This window comes from Chondrus crispus, genomic scaffold, assembly GCF_000350225.1.
Source record: "Chondrus crispus Stackhouse genomic scaffold, scaffold_114, whole genome shotgun sequence".
Classification (NCBI taxonomy): Eukaryota; Rhodophyta; class Florideophyceae; order Gigartinales; family Gigartinaceae; genus Chondrus; species Chondrus crispus.
This window is the reverse complement of record NW_005178965.1, coordinates 32,424-51,274: the sequence shown is the minus strand read 5'-3', so window position 1 is coordinate 51,274 and position 18,851 is coordinate 32,424. Positions and strand designations below refer to the sequence as shown.

Genomic DNA, 18,851 nt, shown 5'->3' with positions numbered 1-18,851 from the left:
TCGCGCTGGGGGAAATTCATTGCAAAGAGAAATAGACATGGGGAGGAGAGGAGACGGTGTAGGACAGTTCGACTCTACAACTTGTGGGTCGGCGGGGAGGCGAGTACAGCGAGACGCCCAGCTGGCTGTAAGTGCTTTCAGACGCGCGCTATTTCCACTGGATCTCACCCCTATACACGCAGTGTACATTCACGCATACAGCAAAGCTGACTTTGCTACAGACATGACCAACTGAAAATTCATATCCGGAATGGTACACCTGTGTTGGCGGCGCTTCGTCGCAAGTACCGGCTGGCCCCTTGTTTTGCCACTGTAGGCGCGACTGGGCCACTGTGTTGACAACACGGTTGACCAGCCAACCCCCGTGCACCTTAATTAAACCGCCCAAAGAAACGCTGTGTCTCAGGCGAATTCGGCGTTTGGGGGTCTAAGTAATGCCTCATGACGACCTTTTGGTCGGCATGGTTAGAGAGGCGCATTATCAGCGGCAGCGGAAGCCCGACTGCAAATGCAGCCGAGATGGCCCCGCTCGTCAGGGAGCGGGGAGTAAACTTCAGCCCCACAGGGGCTTGGGCAGCAGTAGCGGCGAGCGTAGCGGACACCGCGTCTGCTAACAACGAGGCCGGGGCCGCTTTCAACCTGCCAGGGCCTGGGAACAGAAACCCAGAAGGCGGAGCAGCGTCCGCAAGGCGATGCAGTAGTACCTTGATAGGGTCGTCCCGTCCTGAAGTGGGGATGCGAAGCGCGATGCGCGGAACAACCCCAGTCTCGGCATACTTAAAGCGGCGCATTTGTATGCCGACGGCATCAGAAGCCGTCGTAAAATCCAGGTCTTGTAGCTGTAGCTCACGTGTGCTTCCTGGACATGAGCAAAGAAGGAACGTGAGCGCAAGGAGCCCAAAGCGGCGCAATGTACTGTAGTCAGTGGCCATAAGCGCCTTCGTCAGGGCAAACGAGGCGACTGCAGCAGGTAACGGGGCACACCGCTTAGGTGCCCGACTAGTGCGCCTTGCGTCCCATGCCCGGAACCCCCGGCATGTTTGGATGACTTGACCGTCCATCGTGGGATCCTGAAGGCCTAGTGTGCGGTGTTTAGCCGCAATGGAGGCCAGATAGGGCCGAATATGTAGTGCAATGTGCCTGTCAGGCCAGAACCAGGGTCCAACGGTCCAGCGACAACACAACCAACAAGAGTTGCCGACGGCATAGCCCTACGGAGTGTCCGATTCTCCCTTTCCCTTTAAGTGGGTTTGCAGCCCACAGTACCTCAAGTCCCTGACAGGGGGGGGGGGCAAAAGGAAGAGGCCCGCCCCGGGACGAATTGTGGTAGAGTCTTGTACAGGCAGTTGCTCGGCGAGTTCGGGGCGGTAATTAGAAAGCCGGGCCCGATGGTTCGTAAAGCCAATGCTCGCGAAGCGCCTGTTACACCTTATACCCTTGATAAGGTCTTCGAAGGGGGCGTCGCAACGCAGCCCGTCGGGAATTAGCAAACACGTAGCAGCGCTACACCTCCGTACTGCCCGATGGCAAAGTACCGACACCGGAACGGTCGCAACCTGTATCCGATGGAACCAACACTGTCCTGTATACACAACAGGACCTTCGAGGGAAACGTCGTTGCAACAGCCTCCGTCGGTGGTCGTAAACCAGTAGCAGCGCTACACCCACGTGTCGCCCGATGGCAAAGACACCTACACCAGTCCGGTCGCAACCAAATCCGATGGCACCAACACAAGATAGGGGAATAGAAATAGAGATAGAAATAGAAAGGGATAGATGAAATAAAGGAAAAGAAAAGGGAACCCCCGAGCGCAAACGATAACGTGATCTGTGGTAAAAGGGAGCGTCTTGGGAAAGACGGACTTCGACCAAGGCGATATTCAACTCTGGAAACTCGGGTTACCTTTACTGACTTGTTGGTCAGAGGGCTAAGTTATATATCGCCCCGCCGGAGCCTCTACAGTAGCTCGTGGCGCTAGATCCTAGATCTAATCTAGTGTCAGCAAAATTAATGCCAACTAATTAACTAAATTAAATAATAAAAAATTAAAACTGTGCAATTATTCACACGTGCGTCCCCCCCAACCCGGACTACTTTTCATATCCAAATCCAATATATTTTCCTTCCTTTTCACCCCTCTGTAGAGCCCATTATTGCACTACAGAATAGAAGCACCACGCACCGTGCCGCGATCGAAAATGAACCCGAGATACGCAATGACGGTCGTTGACGTTGCAGGGGCTGCGCTGAGAGAATTGTCCTCGCAGTATGCCTCGAAGACCTCCCACAAGCGTTGATAGTTGCTCTGTGTGGAGGCTGCATATGAGGAGCTCATTAAGAGCGCCGCTGTTCCGGTCCCTGTCGCGTTAGGTAGCATTGGGATCGCGGCACGAGTCCCCTCTCTCTCCCAGCGCAGTCGTGCGGCGGCGTGTAGTGAATTACGATTGTCGGCCAGGGGGGCGTCAGCACGTGCGGCAAGTCGCGTACCTGCGCCCCCGCGGCCACAGCGTTCGCGTACCAGCTCTGACCCCGTCACGCAGATGCCACGAGAACGCCCCGACCCAGTCGTTGCATGAAACGAGCCCAGACCGGCAGTAGCGCCGGACGCGGGAGGACAAGCGGTTCGTGGTAAGGGGCGACGTGTGACGGAAGCTCGTGCCCGTCCCACGTGAGGAGCCGTCGCGCGTAGTGGCGTTCCAGAATCTGCACGGCGGAGGTCGGCAGAGTCCATTCGTGACTGTCGCGCCGCCGCGACAGCCTGTCGGCCCATGCATTGAAGACCGAAGGGATGTGGCGCGTTGATAGAGAAACGCCTTCTGCCTCGCAAAAGGGCGCCGAGCTCCCGAAGGCGTGCAAGGAGGCGGGGTGAGCGTGAGGTCATATTTCGGACGATGTGCATGGTCACCTTTGAGTCAGTAACGAGCTCGACCGCGCGGTGGCGGGCGTGCTTCACGAAACTGCGCAGAGCGTAGAGGGCCGCAAGGAGTTCCAGCTCGTTGATGTGCGCGCCCTCTTGCTCTGCGTCGAAGAAGCCGGCTGAGGGCACTTGACCATTCCAAGCCGCGCCACAACCCGACATGCTCGCGTCGGTAAAAACCACGGCATCTATCTTGGGCCACAGGGCGCGGCCAATGAATAGGTTCTCGCTGAGCCGCGCCCACCACTGCAGATCGCGCATAGCAGCGTGCGACAGCCGCCTGCTTCCTCTCGCGTGACGCAGGTCCTTCTCGGAGGTGACATCTGAAGTGAGGCGACGCGTAATAGAGCCCTCTGATTGGCTCGTCACGCATGACGTCACGCGTGAAATATGTGACGCGTGACCGTGATGTGACGCCGTGGGCGCCTTGCTGGAGTTGAAGAGCTCGCGCAGCCGCAGTCGGCTGTCGACAACGGCCGGCGTCACAGAGTTTCCAAGGCCGGCGAAGCGCCTGATGTCCGTGACGCGCACGTGGCGACGGTGCTGTGCCGCCTAACGTAGGAGCCTGCGCGCGCCCACCTCTATCTTGGCCAACTTCTTGGCACTGAGGAGGAAAAGGGCTTTCTCGGTGTCGACGAGGATGCCGAGAATCTCCAACCGCGTGCCCCCCGAAAAGTCGCACTTTCCCGGGTGCAATAGCAGCCCGAGTCTGCGGAACAGCAGCTGCATCTCCTCGCCGAGAAGTCTTGTGTCGTCCACGGTTGCGCCGCCGCCACGAGGAGAGGTGCTTTTCGGGGTGCCGAAAAAGTCGTCCAAGTAGGCGAAGACGCGGTGTCCTCTTGCCCGCAGATGCGCGACGAAGGGCGTCATCGCCTTGGTAAAGAACCAGGGAGCGACCGCCAGTCCACAGTTTAGACAGAGCGGCAAGTAGACGACCCCCTCTACCATGAAGGCGAGGCGTTCGCGGTCGCAGCGGCGGATTCGCAGATGGTAGTACGCATCGCTTACATCCGCCTTGCAGAGCGCGTCTCCCGGGTTTAAAACAGCGGCCAGGTCCCCCAGCTGGTCCATCCGGAACGTTCGATCCTCCAGGCATTCGTTCACCTCGGAGTAGTGGATCACCAGCCGGAGCTTTCCGGCGCTGCTTGTTACGAAACCCGGTGAGACACTGCCTTGACGGATTACCCTTCTCCGCTCCTTGGCGGTTGCGCGACACGCAAATCCCAGCTCCAGCCATCGACCCACTTCCTTGCTGGCCAAGCTTCTGTGTGCCGGCTCGAGCTTGTAGGCTCGAGTCCGCTGGAAGCGTGGAGGGAGCTTCCAGGGAAGCTGTAGACCGAAGCCCAGCTGCCGAACCAGCCACGGTGTAGCCCCGATCTCCTCCCAAACCTTGTAGGAGCCCCCCAGTTACGGTAGTAATGCCGGAAGCATTATTATTATTATCAACCTCTGCCGCGTCCTCTCCCTCTCCCTCTACCCCTTCCTCGTCCTCCTCCAGCAGCGGCTGGGGGCGGAGTAAGGGAACTGGGGGCGGACGGCGTTCCCCGGCCACCTGACGAAAGGCTACGGCGAGGCTTCGGGGGACGCTCAGAGTTCCTTGTAGCAGCCTTCTTGCCAGCGCGTTGCGCAGCGGAGCGGACCGCCTGAAACTGTTGCTGCCGATAGGCGACCCGGCCAATTGAACTGTAGGCAGCGGGTGGATCGATAAAGGCCTCAAGGAGGTCCGGATCGGCGATTCCAGAGGCTCCTTGTCTTCCACACAGGACTTCGTAGCGAGCGGCGACAAGCTCGTACACGCCGTGGATGGAGACTTGTGCGTCCGAGAAGCTTTGAAGTATCTCAACGAACGGTCCTTGGATGTCGTCCGATACTGACGGGTGAGCAGCAAGTGCTCCGAGTGCCTCTGAGAGGCTATTGTTGACGATGCAGGTATGGGCAGCTGTATCATGGAGGCTAGATGCTTCTCCTGCTCTTCCCTCTGACGCGCCACTTCCGGGACCGAAGTTGCGAAAGTGTTCGACAGAGTCGGGCTCGAACCCAACGGGACAGATCGCTCGGAAGCGAGCGGGGACTTCAAACCGTAGTGCAATCTGTGCACTGCGATGGCGCTCGTGCCAGCGCTTTGTGAAGACGGCCAGTTGGTTTCCCCCGAAGTTGTCTTCTTCTTCGTCGGACTCCTCCCCTTCGTCGGAGTAGTCCTCTTCGCCGCTGCCGTCCTCTGCCGGTTTGTTGGCGGGATCTTGGAGGCCCTCTGCGGCCGCCGCCTCAGACGGATCGGCGATCTTGGCAGCTTCGGCGGCCGCTGGCGCGCCCGCAGGGCTCGGCTCGGCGGGGGGGGTCGGGTCTCTCTCCGGATTGCCCTCCTCCAGCGCGCTGGGGTGGCGCTGCTTGTTGCGCGTCGAGCGTGGCGACGACACCTTCGGAGATGAGGTCTTGAAGCGCGGCGCGGTGGAGGCATCGAAGGCGAAGGTCGGAGGAGTGGTACTTTCTCCTTGTGAGTCGACAGGTGGCTCGCTCATCCCTGAGGGCGGTACCCTTGGGATAGTGTGTCAGCCGCCGCGCTCTTGTGCACGGGGAAGATCGCTTCGTGAGAAGCGAATGACTGCCGGGGTGGTCAGCGCGGTAGCAGGCAGGTTGCGAGTCCTGTTAAGTACCTCCACCCGCCGTCGTCGCATGAGTGACCTCGCGTCACTCGCAGCGCGACTGGTGTGACCTGCCTAAAATTGACCGCAAAATTACAATGTGATTCTAGAATACAGTGCGTACAATAGCACGCCCATATGCTGGGGCTCGATGAAACAATCGATATCAGCATTATGCACATGTGAAGCTGAATACATTGCTGCCATTGCAGCAGCTCGGCAAACCACATGGATTCGACGTCTCATCCAAGAAATCGAAATGTTCCCATCGGAACCAAATCCGTTTCGAATGGACAACCTGTTCAGCAATAAGGGTTGCCAAAAACAACGGCCCAACGAAGCGCAGAAAGTTCATACACCTGCGCCACTATTACTTGCCCACCAAAGAAAGAAAGCGATCGAAATCAAACATGTATCCACAACAGACATGCTCGCCAACCTCTTTACCAAGCCTCTTACACCCGCACCATTTGTCAGACTGCATGAGCAACAAAACGTTTGCTGCCCCACTCCCCCGCCCACCGCATAGCTCACAAGATGCATTGCGCCACAGAGACGGGGGAGTGTGGTAATACCTATAACAACGCAGTCGCTGCGGCGGTCCCATCCACTGTGATAATACCTATACATGTACACACGTAACACATATCACGCACGCACACCGTGTCACCCACGACGGCCAGAGACCGATGTACTTAGTTTAAAGGGAGTCGGATTAGAGAGTAAAGGAGGGTACCGTTCCTGCAGCACAAACCCTATGTCAATTTTACTGATAGAGACGTCGACGGGAAAACGCCAGAGCACGCCTACGCAATGTGGGATACAGGCGCAAATAGAGGTCTGCGGATGTAGCCCTGTAGGACGTTATCTGAAGGGGACGTCACTTGGCTGGGAAAAGGCCTTTTTTCGTTAGCTGTTAGCTGCTAGTTCTTTAGTTCGCTGTTTTTTGTTCTCCTAGCATATGAGGGAATCGTGAGACGAAATGCTAGGGATGGCACCCGCGGTGGTGAAGCGAAAGGGACCTGGTGGTACTGACACCAAATCGGATCATGCGGTATACTCAAGGAGCACCGCCCCTGATCCTCCAATTGTCTTTCTCAATCATACTGCGCGCGGCCAATCAGATACCGTAGCTTGTTCATCTACATGTGTACTGTATGAGTCGGGGTTCGCGTGTTTCACAAGAGATCTGAGCGTCTACACCGCCCCTTAAGTGTGTTCACGTATTGCAGACGCTTAAAAAGATAGAGAGAGGATCTCTTTGGCCATCGTGACGAGTCTCTTGCGGCCACGTACGTTCCGGAGGAATTCCGTTACCATGTCAGGCACGTCCCCATGTAGTTCTTGAATTGGATTCCACGTCCTGTCTCGTTTGTCGGGTAGCCCGACCCATTCGACATGTAAGAAAAGACCGTCTTTGTCCTCACCGATGTCATGAAAGCGTTTCACGAGTTCGTACTTGGCCTCCGTACGTTCTGCTAGCTCGAGCAGCGATTCCTGTACAGTTGTGTTTTCCTCCGCAGCTCGATACATCTTGATGCGGGCACAGTGGACTCGTTCAGTAGACTTCCCATCTAGCTTGGTTACGTCGTAGACGAGGTCACTGACTACGTTGGTGATCCGCCTAGGTCCGAGCCATCGAAAGTTCAGCTTGTGGCCCGTGTCTTGTGCTCGACGTACGAGCACACAATCTCCTACGGTAAAGTTTGGCTGCACGACGTTCGTTTTTTGATTGTGGGCGCGGAGCTGACGAGCGCGATTTTTGGATACTACACGCACAACTTGCTTATGCATTTCCAGTAAAGACGACTGTAACAAATCGATGCGTGTGACTTTCTCAGCTTGCACACGTTCCAGTGTCATCCGTTTGACGTTATCCGGCGTTGGCTCTGTCCCAATTGTCAACGCGCGTCGTGGACGAATGCCCGTCATCACTTCTAGCGGGCAACGGAACGTTCCGTCGCCACGTTTACCTAGCCGTGCGAGTGGTGCCTCGTTCAAGACGTTTTGAATTAGGCCTAGTACGTCAGGCCAGTCGTGTGGTCCAAGGCGCAGCTCCGTTGTCAGCGCCCGGCACGCTGCCATTACGTGCTTGTTCACTACTTCGACCGTGCCGTTGGCCCACAGCGAGTAGGCGACGGTAAAACGGTGACGTATACGGTAGTCAGATGCAAGCAGTTCCATCACGGTGTTCTTGAAATGAGATCCTTGGTCGCTCACCCATACGTGCATGGAACTGAACGTACGGATCCATGCTGACAACTCCGTAGCTGCTGTCGCTGCATCTGTGGCTACGGCCTTACGCAGCCATACATAGCTTGAAAGATCATCCTTGATCACCAATACGTATCGGTAATCGTCGTGACACGGTCCCATGTATAAAAAGTCAAAGTGGACGACTTCGTTCGGGTTCGTCGCATGTAACGTTTCTGCCATTGGGCGTGGTATGTTGTGGCCAGACTTGGCCATGAGACAATGGATGCAATCCGCGACGAACTCACGTGAGTCCTCTTTCAATGTATTCCACGTAAACTCTTCGAGTGTCTTGCTGGACGTTGCGTCCGTGCCACGATGGCCACCGAGTCCGCAGTGTGCGACGACAAGCAGGCGTAATTGCAAGTCGTCTGCTTCGTCCGGGATCCAGACACGTTCGTCTATTGTCCAGGGTGCGGTGCCTACACGTTTTGCACCGTTCGGTAGTTTAGCGGAGTGCTTTTCTTGAGTAGCCATAATCTGCTTAAGGTCTGGCCATTTGAATACGTCTGACTCTGGCGACGGCACTATAGAGTTCTCGAGGAGTCTATACGTCACGCGTCTTATCGCGGCTCGTTTTCCGCGGTAGCCACGCATCCATCTGGTCATGATATCGGCCATGATGTTGCTCGTCCCATCGATGTGCTCAATGCGGTACTGGAACTGGGAGAGAAACACAGCCCACCGTAAGACCTTGACTATCTTGTGTCGTGCAAGCGAAGGTTCTAACGCGACCGGCGCGTAACAGAACAGAAGATTTCTGTGATCGGTGAACACTCGTGTGTCTTCGCATAGAAGGAGGTAGTCCAGGCGCTGGAAAGTTTGCCTTATCGCATACCCCTCCTTCTCGTACGTGGTCCACGCCACTTCTGGCCCCGTACACTCGCCACTTAGGAAGGCGAGGGGCTCGTGGCGCTGATCGATAACGTCTTTCTCCAAGTCACTGGGAACACCTTGCGTTACGACGCCGGCCCAGTACCGCTCGCTGGCATCCGTGTATACGCACATTTCTTTCTCCGGATCACGATGAGACAGCTTCACCGCCGTTCGGAGTTGTTCTTGAAGCTTATCGAACGCTTCAATGTGATCACGCCCCCAACCAAGAGAGGAGACGGTGTAGTTCTGTACTGAACGCTTCTTACGGGAGCCGCTACGCTTGTGTGCTTGTTCGAGTAGATTCCTAAGCGGCGCGATACGTTCTGCGAAGTCCGGGATACAATTTTGCATCCACGTTACGCAATTCACGTATTCGCATAGCTCTGAACCGTTCTCAGGCGCAGATACGTCCACTAGCCCAGACAACCTACGTGGGTCGAGACGCACGCCTTCAGAGTCGACAACACGTCCGCACCACTTCAAAGTTGGAGTGAAGAACGTACTCTTCCGTACAGAGACCTTCAGATTACGTTCGCGCCACGTTGTCAGAAACTTACGTAGTTCCTTCAGAAGTTGCTCCTCGTTTGGTGCATGAATCGCGAAGTCGTCTAGCCAGGCAATGAGTGCGTGCCGCATGTGATGGAAGCACGGTTCCACTCGGCTTTGGAAGTTTGCGGCGCTATTCCGTGCTCCCTGTAACGTTCTCGTGGGCATGACACATGCCCGAGTCGTCATGAATGAATGGTACGCTTGACAACTTTCGTCAAGCGGTAGTTGCCAGTACCCCGACACGAAGTCGATAGCGGCAAAGAATCGGGATTCACGTAAGTCTCCGAGCTCGCTCTCGATATTTGGCATCGGCCATGTCATTGGCTTCGTTGCCGAGTTGACTGGTCGTAGGTCAATTGTCAAGCGGAATTTCGCCGGTGGTGCTTTAGGCACTATGAGCGGTGCCGCCACCCAATCGGCCTCAGTCGACAGTTTGAGGAATCCGTATTCCAACAAGTTGCCTGTGACGCGTTCGAGGAATTGACGTTTCGCCTGTGGGTAGCGACGTTGTGCAGCCCGAACTGGGCGTGCTCCATCCTTCACCTCAATGATCATAGGCTGTACGTCAGCCGGTGGTCCTTTTCCAAGGCGTATCCGGAGGACGTCTGATAACTCTTGGAGGATCCCGGCCAGTGTGGAGCTTCCTTTCTCCGATAAACCGTTATCGACAGCTTCACTTATTGCCGTTCTTACTGCTCTGTCCTTCTCTTCCGTCTCGTCTTCGCCGAAGTCCAGCCAATTTTCGGAATCGTTGTCGTATTCGTCCACCCCTCCGTTTGAGTGGAAGACACCTTCTTCGATGATGCGCGAGATGCGGCTAGGAATGGATCCATCGTTGAAGCCTAACTCAGCGACATCCACTTCGCCACCGAGACGATCCGCCGCACGTGCGAGGATGTCTTGGGCGTTCAGACCAATACGCTGGAGAACCGGCCTGCTGAGTAACGACTCCGTGCATGTCTGTTCCGTTACCATCCACTGAACGTTTCGCAGTACTAACGTTGTGCCATGCCGTATGTGCAATTCAATGGGCATCACTGCCGTCTTACCACATACGATATTGACCGGCTCAGATGTTTCCGAGTTTTGTACTGACACGTTGTACACGCGTTGGTTCGGTAAATTCTGGACGGCAACGTTACCGCCCTCACGCACGATACGCTCCAGTAGGTCGCTACCCATCAGATTGACGTCGGCCCCGATGTCCGCCGTCACAGAATCGCGAGTACGGCCGGCATACGTACATGCGAATATGACGCTGCTCTCGTTGTGCGTAACTTTGTTTTTCCTCGCGACACGTTTGGCGGAACGTTCTACCTTATCGCCTCGGTTCCGCTTGAGCTCCTCACGGTGGGCATCGAGAAACTTCTTCTTCTCGTCATCAGGGCATGAACAACAGTCCATTATCTTATGTCGTAAACCCTTCGCCTTATGCGCTGGATACAGGCATACTGGTACCTTGGACGTGGGCACCGGACGAGAATACGACGTCGTCTTCTCCGGCTTGTTACTCGATTTTGGGGCGGTTGGTACGGACTTGCGTTGCCCGTACTTCTCACACGCCTTTGCTTCCGATATGAGCTCCTTGACGAACATCTTCACATTCCTCTTCAGTGATGGATCGTATTCCACCCGTTGTATTACCGTGTCCCGCAGTGCGTACGGGACTATGTTTTGACATAGAAGTTCGAATGTCTTTTTAGGGTTCTCCACGCGAAATTCTCCATATCCAACCGCGTCTAACCTTTGGAAGTAGTCGTTGACGTAATGAAGCATACGTGCTTCAGGATCAGCGATGGTGATCGGGACACGTAACCCTTTGAGGGCTCTCTCTACCACCTTTGGATCAAATCCGGACGTTGGTACCGTTACCAGTCCATTTATGTAGGTTTTAATGTCCTTGGACGTGAGATCATCGGCCTCTACGTTAGGTGCGATCTCGTCAAACTTTCCGAGGAACACCAACGTTGCCAGTAATCCCGCGTCTAGTGACACAGTATAGGAGGCTGCCGTTAACGTAGGCAGCTCCGTACTTTTTTCTGCGACTTGTCGTTCGTACCGCTGTCTCTCGGGGATGAAAGTCGATACTGCAACCGGATCGACGGATTTCAACATCGGATGAGAAATTGGTGCAAATACCGTCACGGCCCTGACGGCTTCTTCGCCGTCTGATGCCATTCTGCCTTCTTCTTGCTTCTGGGTCGTCTCGTGGACACCACGTCGTTGGTAATACGTTCGTCCAGGTCGGCTTGGATAGTTCGACCGGCGTGTCGTTACCATACAGCGTAGTCTCGAAGTCTTCTGGCCAGATAGAAATTTCTAGAGACGTCGACGGGAAAACGCCAGAGCACGCCTACGCAATGTGGGATACAGGCGCAAATAGAGGTCTGCGGATGTAGCCCTGTAGGACGTTATCTGAAGGGGACGTCACTTGGCTGGGAAAAGGCCTTTTTTCGTTAGCTGTTAGCTGCTAGTTCTTTAGTTCGCTGTTTTTTGTTCTCCTAGCATATGAGGGAATCGTGAGACGAAATGCTAGGGATGGCACCCGCGGTGGTGAAGCGAAAGGGACCTGGTGGTACTGACACCAAATCGGATCATGCGGTATACTCAAGGAGCACCGCCCCTGATCCTCCAATTGTCTTTCTCAATCATACTGCGCGCGGCCAATCAGATACCGTAGCTTGTTCATCTACATGTGTACTGTATGAGTCGGGGTTCGCGTGTTTCACAAGAGATCTGAGCGTCTACACTGACAGAGCTATTGATGCAGCAAGAATCGACATGAGCGACGATCTCTTTGTTGAGACGCTTTCATCCTCAGAGCTCGTGCGGTATCAAGCCGGTATCAAGCCCTCAAGGAAAAGTATAATGGTGGTGTGAACCTTCAAATGCTTGAGCTTCTCGAAATTGATGTGGGCACCCTGGACCGAGCTGTGGAATTGTACCTGGTTGGCAAATTTATCAATGCAGAAGGGGTGCGCTTACAGATACACTAGCAGATATGAAGGTGAATTATACTTCTATCGGGTACGTGATGTCCGCAACGTGTGTCGGTAGGCGAGAAAGGATAGCTGCAGCGACACTGGACCATATGGCAAAGCTCAGGCGTTGGTGAATGCGTGACTTTGCAGTTGCTATCGTGCAGGAGCTGCGGAGAGCGATCAGTTTTGCATGAGCGTCTATGACTTGAAGCGTGGATTGTGAGGGCGCACCCAGAGTGTCGAAGGACAGTGGTTGAAAGTGCCAGTCCAGGGACGGGGGAGGACCGTGGTCCTCGATAAGCAGAGCGTTGCGGATGGTGCGGTCGAGGGCCTTGCGCTTGCGATACGCGCCTGCTTCGGCGGCTCCAGCACTGTGGCGCGCGGCTTGGTACAACACGCCTTTACGAAACGGGCTGCCAATAGTGAGATCATAAGCCGTTGGCTTATCTGGAAGCAGACCGGGAGGAGGCGGCGAGGGCTGTACGAGTATGTCGGCAGGGCGTGCAGCGGTATTGGGTATGAGAAACGGGACCTCGAGGGAGTAGGCCAGACCAGCTGGACGGAAGACTTGTCGGGCAAAGACATTCCGGACGGTGTTATGTCGGTGTACCATGCCGAAACCGTGGCGACATATAGTAGCATGGTCGCCTCTGGTGTCCATCGGTTTAGAGCAATGGGAGCAACGCAGCGGGGAGACGGAATCTTGTGTGACGTGAGCATCTAGGTGGCGTCGGAGCATCGTGGCCCACGTGGCATTGTGAACGCGAGACGTAGCAGCTGGGTGGGCAGTGAGGAAGGATGTAGCACCCGGGGAAAGGAAGGAATTATACCTGACTCGTCTGCGTATGCTTGCGGTGCTGTGGTCAGCTGGATCAGGAAACGACTCCCAAAGGTTCTTTTGCCAGTATGTGCGGGCTGCTGCACTTTGTTGCGCCTGAAGTAAAAAGTTCAGAATTGAATTGTCTGAATTGTACCTTTTTCCTGAGCCGATGGTAACTGTGGTGATTCCTGCATATGACTCCCAGTCATTCCTCTCTCCCGTCGTTGGCCAACGGCACCTCCCCTTTTGCTCAGTGGTTATCATTCCCTGCATGACAGGTTATGGGCCTCATTCTACTGCTGCGCACGCGAGTTCGAATCCCACCGTACACCTCCTTCCCACACTACCCAATCACAAGCTCACACGTCAACCACCCGACGTTGTTAGAAGCAACCCCTCACAAGCTCACACGTCAACCACCCGACGTTGTTAGAAGCAACCCCTCACAAGCCGACACGTCCCACACCCGACGTATTCAGATGATGCAAAAAACCTCATTTTTCAGGTTCCAAGGTCCACCCGCACTGTAAGACGTCACCAACACGCATCAAAAACCTTCAGGTTCATGGTACACCTGCGCTCATACTTTCAAGTCAAGAACCCGGCATTCCTTCTCTTTTAGTCACTCACATACGAGTTCAGGGGGACTGTGGTGATTCCTTCAACTCATTCATTGAACTCGTCTGCTCATTCCCACTTTGCGATGCTTCCTTCTCTGCTGATTCCTTCATATGACTCCCAGTCATTCCTCTCTCCCGTCGTTGGCCAACGGCACCTCCCCTTTTGCTCAGTGGTTATCATTCCCTGCATGACAGTAACAAACCCTCAAGCGAAGCTTGAGTCAATCTCTCAAATTTTAAGAATGGCATCCACTACGCGCATTCGCATTATTGGCTTTGTGAACTTTACCTTAACACTCCGCGGGTGCGCACTTTTCGCTCTTGCTAAACTAGTAGGAATCACATTTTGTCGTGAAAACAGGCAAGTTTTAGTCTCGAGCAAAGCCGAGGATTTCCCCGTAGCCACCAGAGAGGGTGTTGTGTCACCAGGGAACAGTTTCTCCAACTTGAAGATTTCATGTATCTCAGGTCCCTATTGCTAGCTAGAGCATATCCGCTGAAAGCACTCGGCATGCACCCAGCTGAAAGTATTCGACTTTAAGGAGATATTGCCTTGTTCTTAGATTTGTAACGTTTCGCCTACAGGGCATAGTGCGCATCGGAAAGGATGTCCTATTCTCGTGAAGCACTTAAGCTTGCAAGTACCTGACGACAGTACCCTAAGGGTACGGTAAAATAAACTACGCTTGTGGCAATGGTGCAAGAAAAGAGAACAGTTTCTCATCACCATTCTTGCTCAATATCGGCCAAGACATGAAAATTTTCAATGGTACAGTAATTGAGCTTCTTTGTCTCTGAGCTTTTGACCAATGCAAAAGCCTTGGTCCCTTCAACTCATGTATACTTCGAGAAATAAACTCACACGGGTACAGAAGACAACAGAAGCGTTTATGAACTCTATATATAACGATCTGTGAATACAAGAGAACAACAAATACGTATGGCGAAAACATATGTAGTTCACATCAACTTGTTGCATATTCAGGATTCGATCTACAAACAGTTCTTTACACGACATCTTTCCGTTCTCTCACCGTCAGCAGGTCGCTACATTCGCTGGGTACAGTGTTGAGCTATCCACACCTGTTGAAACGGCTTTTAGATAATAACGTTTTGCACAATTTCGTAGGTGTCAGCACCGATTTCCACATCACTTTGTCTTGGGTCGTTTGGAGATGAAGCCGTAGACTTCATTTCAACATCGAAACGTGATGAAGAAATGATACGGACGGTGGCACCGCTCAACAGCTCTACCTCAGCTTCTCTGATATAGGCGTGATAGGTTTTCGGGATGAAACTATCAGAGACCAACGTCCTCGTCCCAGACAGGGTCAAGTTTCTCGGTTTTGCTTCCTCAAGAATTGACCTAACAGCTTCAATCTCCTTATGGGTTCGGATTTGAGCTGTATCTCGGTCTTCGTTGTATGTTGCCTGCCCTAACCGGTTCATAATTACTCCGCACCAACTTAAAAATGGCATCTGCAGGTCACCGTTAAATTTTGCGCGAAGAGACATGTATTCATCAATTTGGTCGTCGCGAATTCTGTTTAGCAGAAGTGCGTCGCTCTTAGCAAGTGAATCCGCTGGAATAGCAGTGATGTTGAACGAAAAGTTGAGACGGCCACTTGATTGAAACGAAACGGTAACATTGTTATCGCCAGCCCTCACCATCTTCGTGTTTGCCGATTTGAACACCGAACGTTGCACTGTGTTTCTTGCATCTGACGGAAGTAGGGATGGGTCAGACTGCTTGGTGAATCGCCCTCGAAGAGAAATGTACGGTAATGTCAACGGTTCGTGAGTAGGCTTTCGGAGGAACGATGCGGACGCGTAGCCAAGCAGAATAAAAGCGATCAGTTGTTTTGTCTTGACGGCTCCTGCTTTCATTTTTCTCGAGTAAGGTTTCTCTCTCGGGTGCAAAAACGTTTTCTTGAAAAGGCGCCTTCTTGTGAGTAGTGTGGGTGAAGTCACGCATGAATGATAAGTGCAAGTCTCCTCCGCAAAAGAAAGACAAGCACCCTTGTTTATATGCTCCTGTACTCCTGCCTTCGATTGTTCACCCGCTGAAAGGAACAAGGTTGAACTGATTCCCAAGGCTTTCCCTCTAAGGAACAATATGAAAATTTCTGCTTTACCTAATGGGGTGCACCCGCCAGAACAGTGGTTCGACCCTTGCAGACTAAGATGGAGCCCTGCGAGAAATGACGAATCATGACGGTATCTGCAGTGAGGTCTGACAGCTTGAACTGTCGCCGAAATCTACTGTAAAAATTCCCATTGCCGGACTCCCATCGTGAAGAGTCTGACCTCGTCGACGGCGGCAGGCCGAGGAAGATGCATTTTGCGAAATCGTCCGCCTACCGGTGCACGCATGCGGGCGCATTTGGATTGAGCCTTAGGCACAACGAAGAGGTGTGGAGCCGGCTCCAAACCAGCTCATGGAAGAAGGCTTTGCGTTTGGCACATTAAGTGAAGACTGTCTCAGTAACGCATCGTGACCTGCAATGACGTCGTTGAGCCACCCTCGTTGCCGGCTGCGCTCCTCAACACGTACTGAACAGTACGCACTGCGCACCCATCACATCGCATTCCATACCGCGAAATCCCCAACAAGCGCGCGCAAGTTTTGATCTGCGGCTTCAACTAGCCCAGACCCACTCTCGCCCTGCATGGCTGCCTTTTCTCCCTTACTTCCTTGCGCGATAGCTCGCAACGCCTTACGCCGCCTTCACCTCACTTGAAAGCCCTTTCTCGCTCGCCCTTTGCAATGAGTTTGAAGCCCTGGGGCACTAATGATGCCTTCCCTGATGACTCTGAATTCGGCACGGGCCTTCAACTTTCTTTACCCGACGCAACTGAAGGACCCCGGGCACAATCTGACCTTTCAAGTTTGAGCCGAGCTCGTTCTCTTGATTGTTCTATGCATGCCGATTAAGCCTGTGCCGTCAAGTCTCCATCACCGCGCCCGAACGCTGCAACTCGATCCCTTGCCCTCATGATCGCCAACGGAACTCTCACCCATCCGTTCGCCGCGCAAACTTTTTGGACATGGGAGTCGTCGTCTCCGGTCCTGCACGCCTTCACCGTTGCAATTCTCACCACAATCCTCTCGTATCAGTTGACGGCGGCCATATTCGATCTATGTGTTGGCTTGAAGCCCGCAGGCTGGGTCTCTATCCGCAACCTGTACGTGCAATTGCTTGCAGATGAAGCATCCCCCCTTGCCATTGCGGCAGCGCTGTTGCGCAACCCTACGCTCGCGCGGTGGCATTTTCACGGCTTCAGGGCTGAGTGCCCAAACGCACTAGCCGTACAGGACACTCGCCCACGACAGATCCCGTCCATTGCGCCTAAGCTCTTGGTGCTGTTGCTGGTAGCTCCTGTCACCAATCTGGTGGCCATCGTGCTGAGCTTGGAACGAGACAGCGTGGTCACGTTTGAAGAGGCGAAATTTGGGGGCGTCGCTTTCGGGGTGTCGTTTGACAACAACACAGATGTAAGGGAAGAGCTTTTGATGCCGTTGTGCACGCGATATGCGCAAGACGTGGGCAGGGGGGAAACTGCGCTGGCGAGCTTTTTATTTTGTACGTACACGCATCATGGAATACGACAGTCACCCTTTTCGCGCTCAAGGGTGCAGGTGGAGGTGGACCGGGCAGGGCAGCTGTGGATGCGCGTGCTGATGCAGGGGTCAAAGACAGAACAGTTCGGGTCTGCCGAGATGGCGATACAAGAGCGTGTGTACAAAATCCGGACAGCGGTCACGGCGGACGACCTCAAATCGGTGGTGGGGACGGGGCAGGACATACTGAAGCGGACATGTCGTGCGGCGACCACCGAGGCCGTGGGCGATGCGGTGGTGACGGGGACACGAGAAGGGGGGATGGTGGTGACTCAGCAAGCAAAGTGCACAGAGACGGGGATGACTGCCTACGGGGCCTCAACAGCCGTTGCACACATGACCCGCCGTCTGACACTGGTGGAAAGCGAGGAGCTGGAGGTGGCGCGCGTGGAGGATGTGGAGGCTGGGGCGGTTCGTTACTTTAACGGGCGGGGGTTGTCGTATGTGAGCAGGCACGAAACGTTTGTGAGCGTGGCCGTGCTGGGGCTCATGACTGCAGCGGTGACGGCAGCAAGGCTCGTGGTCAAGATGGTGACGAACAACGATGTTTACGCGGCGGTGGAGATTATGGTCAAGGAGATGGCCGCATGGCCGTGTTGTGATTCGATGCTGCCGAGCAGCGACACGGTGCTGTACAGCGACAGGTGTCGCGTTGTTGCGGCGCAGAATAAGTAAAGCAGTTACCCCATCTTTGGAGGTTCATTTTCTCTCTCTACTTTCCCCTCGTCCGCCCCCTTTAGAATCATTCAGTCTCTATATTATTGGCTTTGGATATCTAACGCCCCCGTTGCTGTTCAAGAGGGAAATGCACAACACTCTCCTTCGAAACATTTCTCAGGACTCTCTTCAACTGAATGGCGTATTGCATTCTCAGCACTGAAGAGAAGCTGCAACGGCGGACTTCGAATTCCTACGTTCCCGCTTATTGTCATTGATTTGTCCATAGACCCTTCCCCGATTGTTCCAGTCATAGCCAATCTAGAAGCTAAGATGAGTGCAATCTGTCAGATTTTGACAGATCTCGCTGATACACGTATTCTGCTTCGTGGTTCTCTTACAGTGACCGGACGGAGCAAAGACCCAACGCCTGTGTTCGCTTTCATGCGCATCGTGGAGATTCGTTGTTAAGTGGGAAGGGTGCTGATTGTTCCATGTACAGGAGAAGGGTACGGAGCGTTGAATAGTTCTTTACGCGATCTGAGCGCACGCACAATGAACTCGTGCCAACTTGGCTTTGGAGCCAAATGTGCGAATACGAGAGGTGTGTAGCACGACACGTGCGACAGTATTGAGGAAAGGCTTCATCTGTCGAGAGTCTCGACAGCATTGTAAGGACGAGTTCCAGAGTTCGACAAAGAACGAAACTATACTGCGTTCCAGCAACTGGTGGTTAGTCCTTCAGACACTTTCCAAAATAAAATAGAAAAGATTGACGGCCGCCCCCTGATGCGTTTCTAGCGCGATCTAATGACCCCTTCTGTCGCTGAAAGTCATTGCACTTCTGCGCTCTCCATGGAACAATTATTTTGACTAAAAGTAGTGCCAGTTCGATCAATAGGGGTCTCCCTAC

At 54.0% G+C, this 18,851-nt stretch overlaps 4 protein-coding genes; 2 read left to right on the top strand and 2 right to left on the bottom strand.

Annotated features, from left to right (window-relative positions):
- Positions 1 to 13,677: 13,677 nt before the first annotated feature.
- Positions 13,678 to 13,770, bottom strand: CHC_T00001810001 (hypothetical protein). The gene has a single exon (XM_005712673.1). The coding sequence runs from the start codon at positions 13,768 to 13,770 to the stop codon at positions 13,678 to 13,680; it is 93 nt and encodes a 30-aa protein (XP_005712730.1).
- CHC_T00001809001 (hypothetical protein) lies at positions 13,771 to 13,851 on the top strand. The gene has a single exon (XM_005712672.1). The coding sequence runs from the start codon at positions 13,771 to 13,773 to the stop codon at positions 13,849 to 13,851; it is 81 nt and encodes a 26-aa protein (XP_005712729.1).
- Positions 13,852 to 14,530: 679 nt separating this feature from the next.
- On the bottom strand, positions 14,531 to 15,108 carry CHC_T00001808001 (hypothetical protein). XM_005712671.1 is given in 2 exon segments: positions 14,531 to 14,757; positions 14,758 to 15,108. The coding sequence occupies 1 exon segment, from the start codon at positions 15,106 to 15,108 to the stop codon at positions 14,758 to 14,760; it is 351 nt and encodes a 116-aa protein (XP_005712728.1). The 3' UTR covers positions 14,531 to 14,757.
- A 1,546-nt stretch (positions 15,109 to 16,654) lies between these two features.
- Positions 16,655 to 17,956, top strand: CHC_T00001807001 (hypothetical protein). The gene has a single exon (XM_005712670.1). It carries the CDS (start codon positions 16,655 to 16,657, stop codon positions 17,954 to 17,956), a length of 1,302 nt encoding a protein of 433 aa, XP_005712727.1.
- The last annotated feature ends 895 nt before the right edge of the window (positions 17,957 to 18,851 follow it).

Bases quoted from the DNA above. Each gene is read 5' to 3' on its own strand.
- CHC_T00001810001 (XM_005712673.1), bottom strand. From the start codon at position 13,770: ATGAAGGAATCAGCAGAGAAGGAAGCATCGCAAAGTGGGAATGAGCAG.
- CHC_T00001809001 (XM_005712672.1), top strand. From the start codon at position 13,771: ATGACTCCCAGTCATTCCTCTCTCCCGTCGTTGGCCAACGGCACCTCC.
- CHC_T00001808001 (XM_005712671.1), bottom strand. From the start codon at position 15,108: ATGAACCGGTTAGGGCAGGCAACATACAACGAAGACCGAGATACAGCT.
- CHC_T00001807001 (XM_005712670.1), top strand. From the start codon at position 16,655: ATGATCGCCAACGGAACTCTCACCCATCCGTTCGCCGCGCAAACTTTT.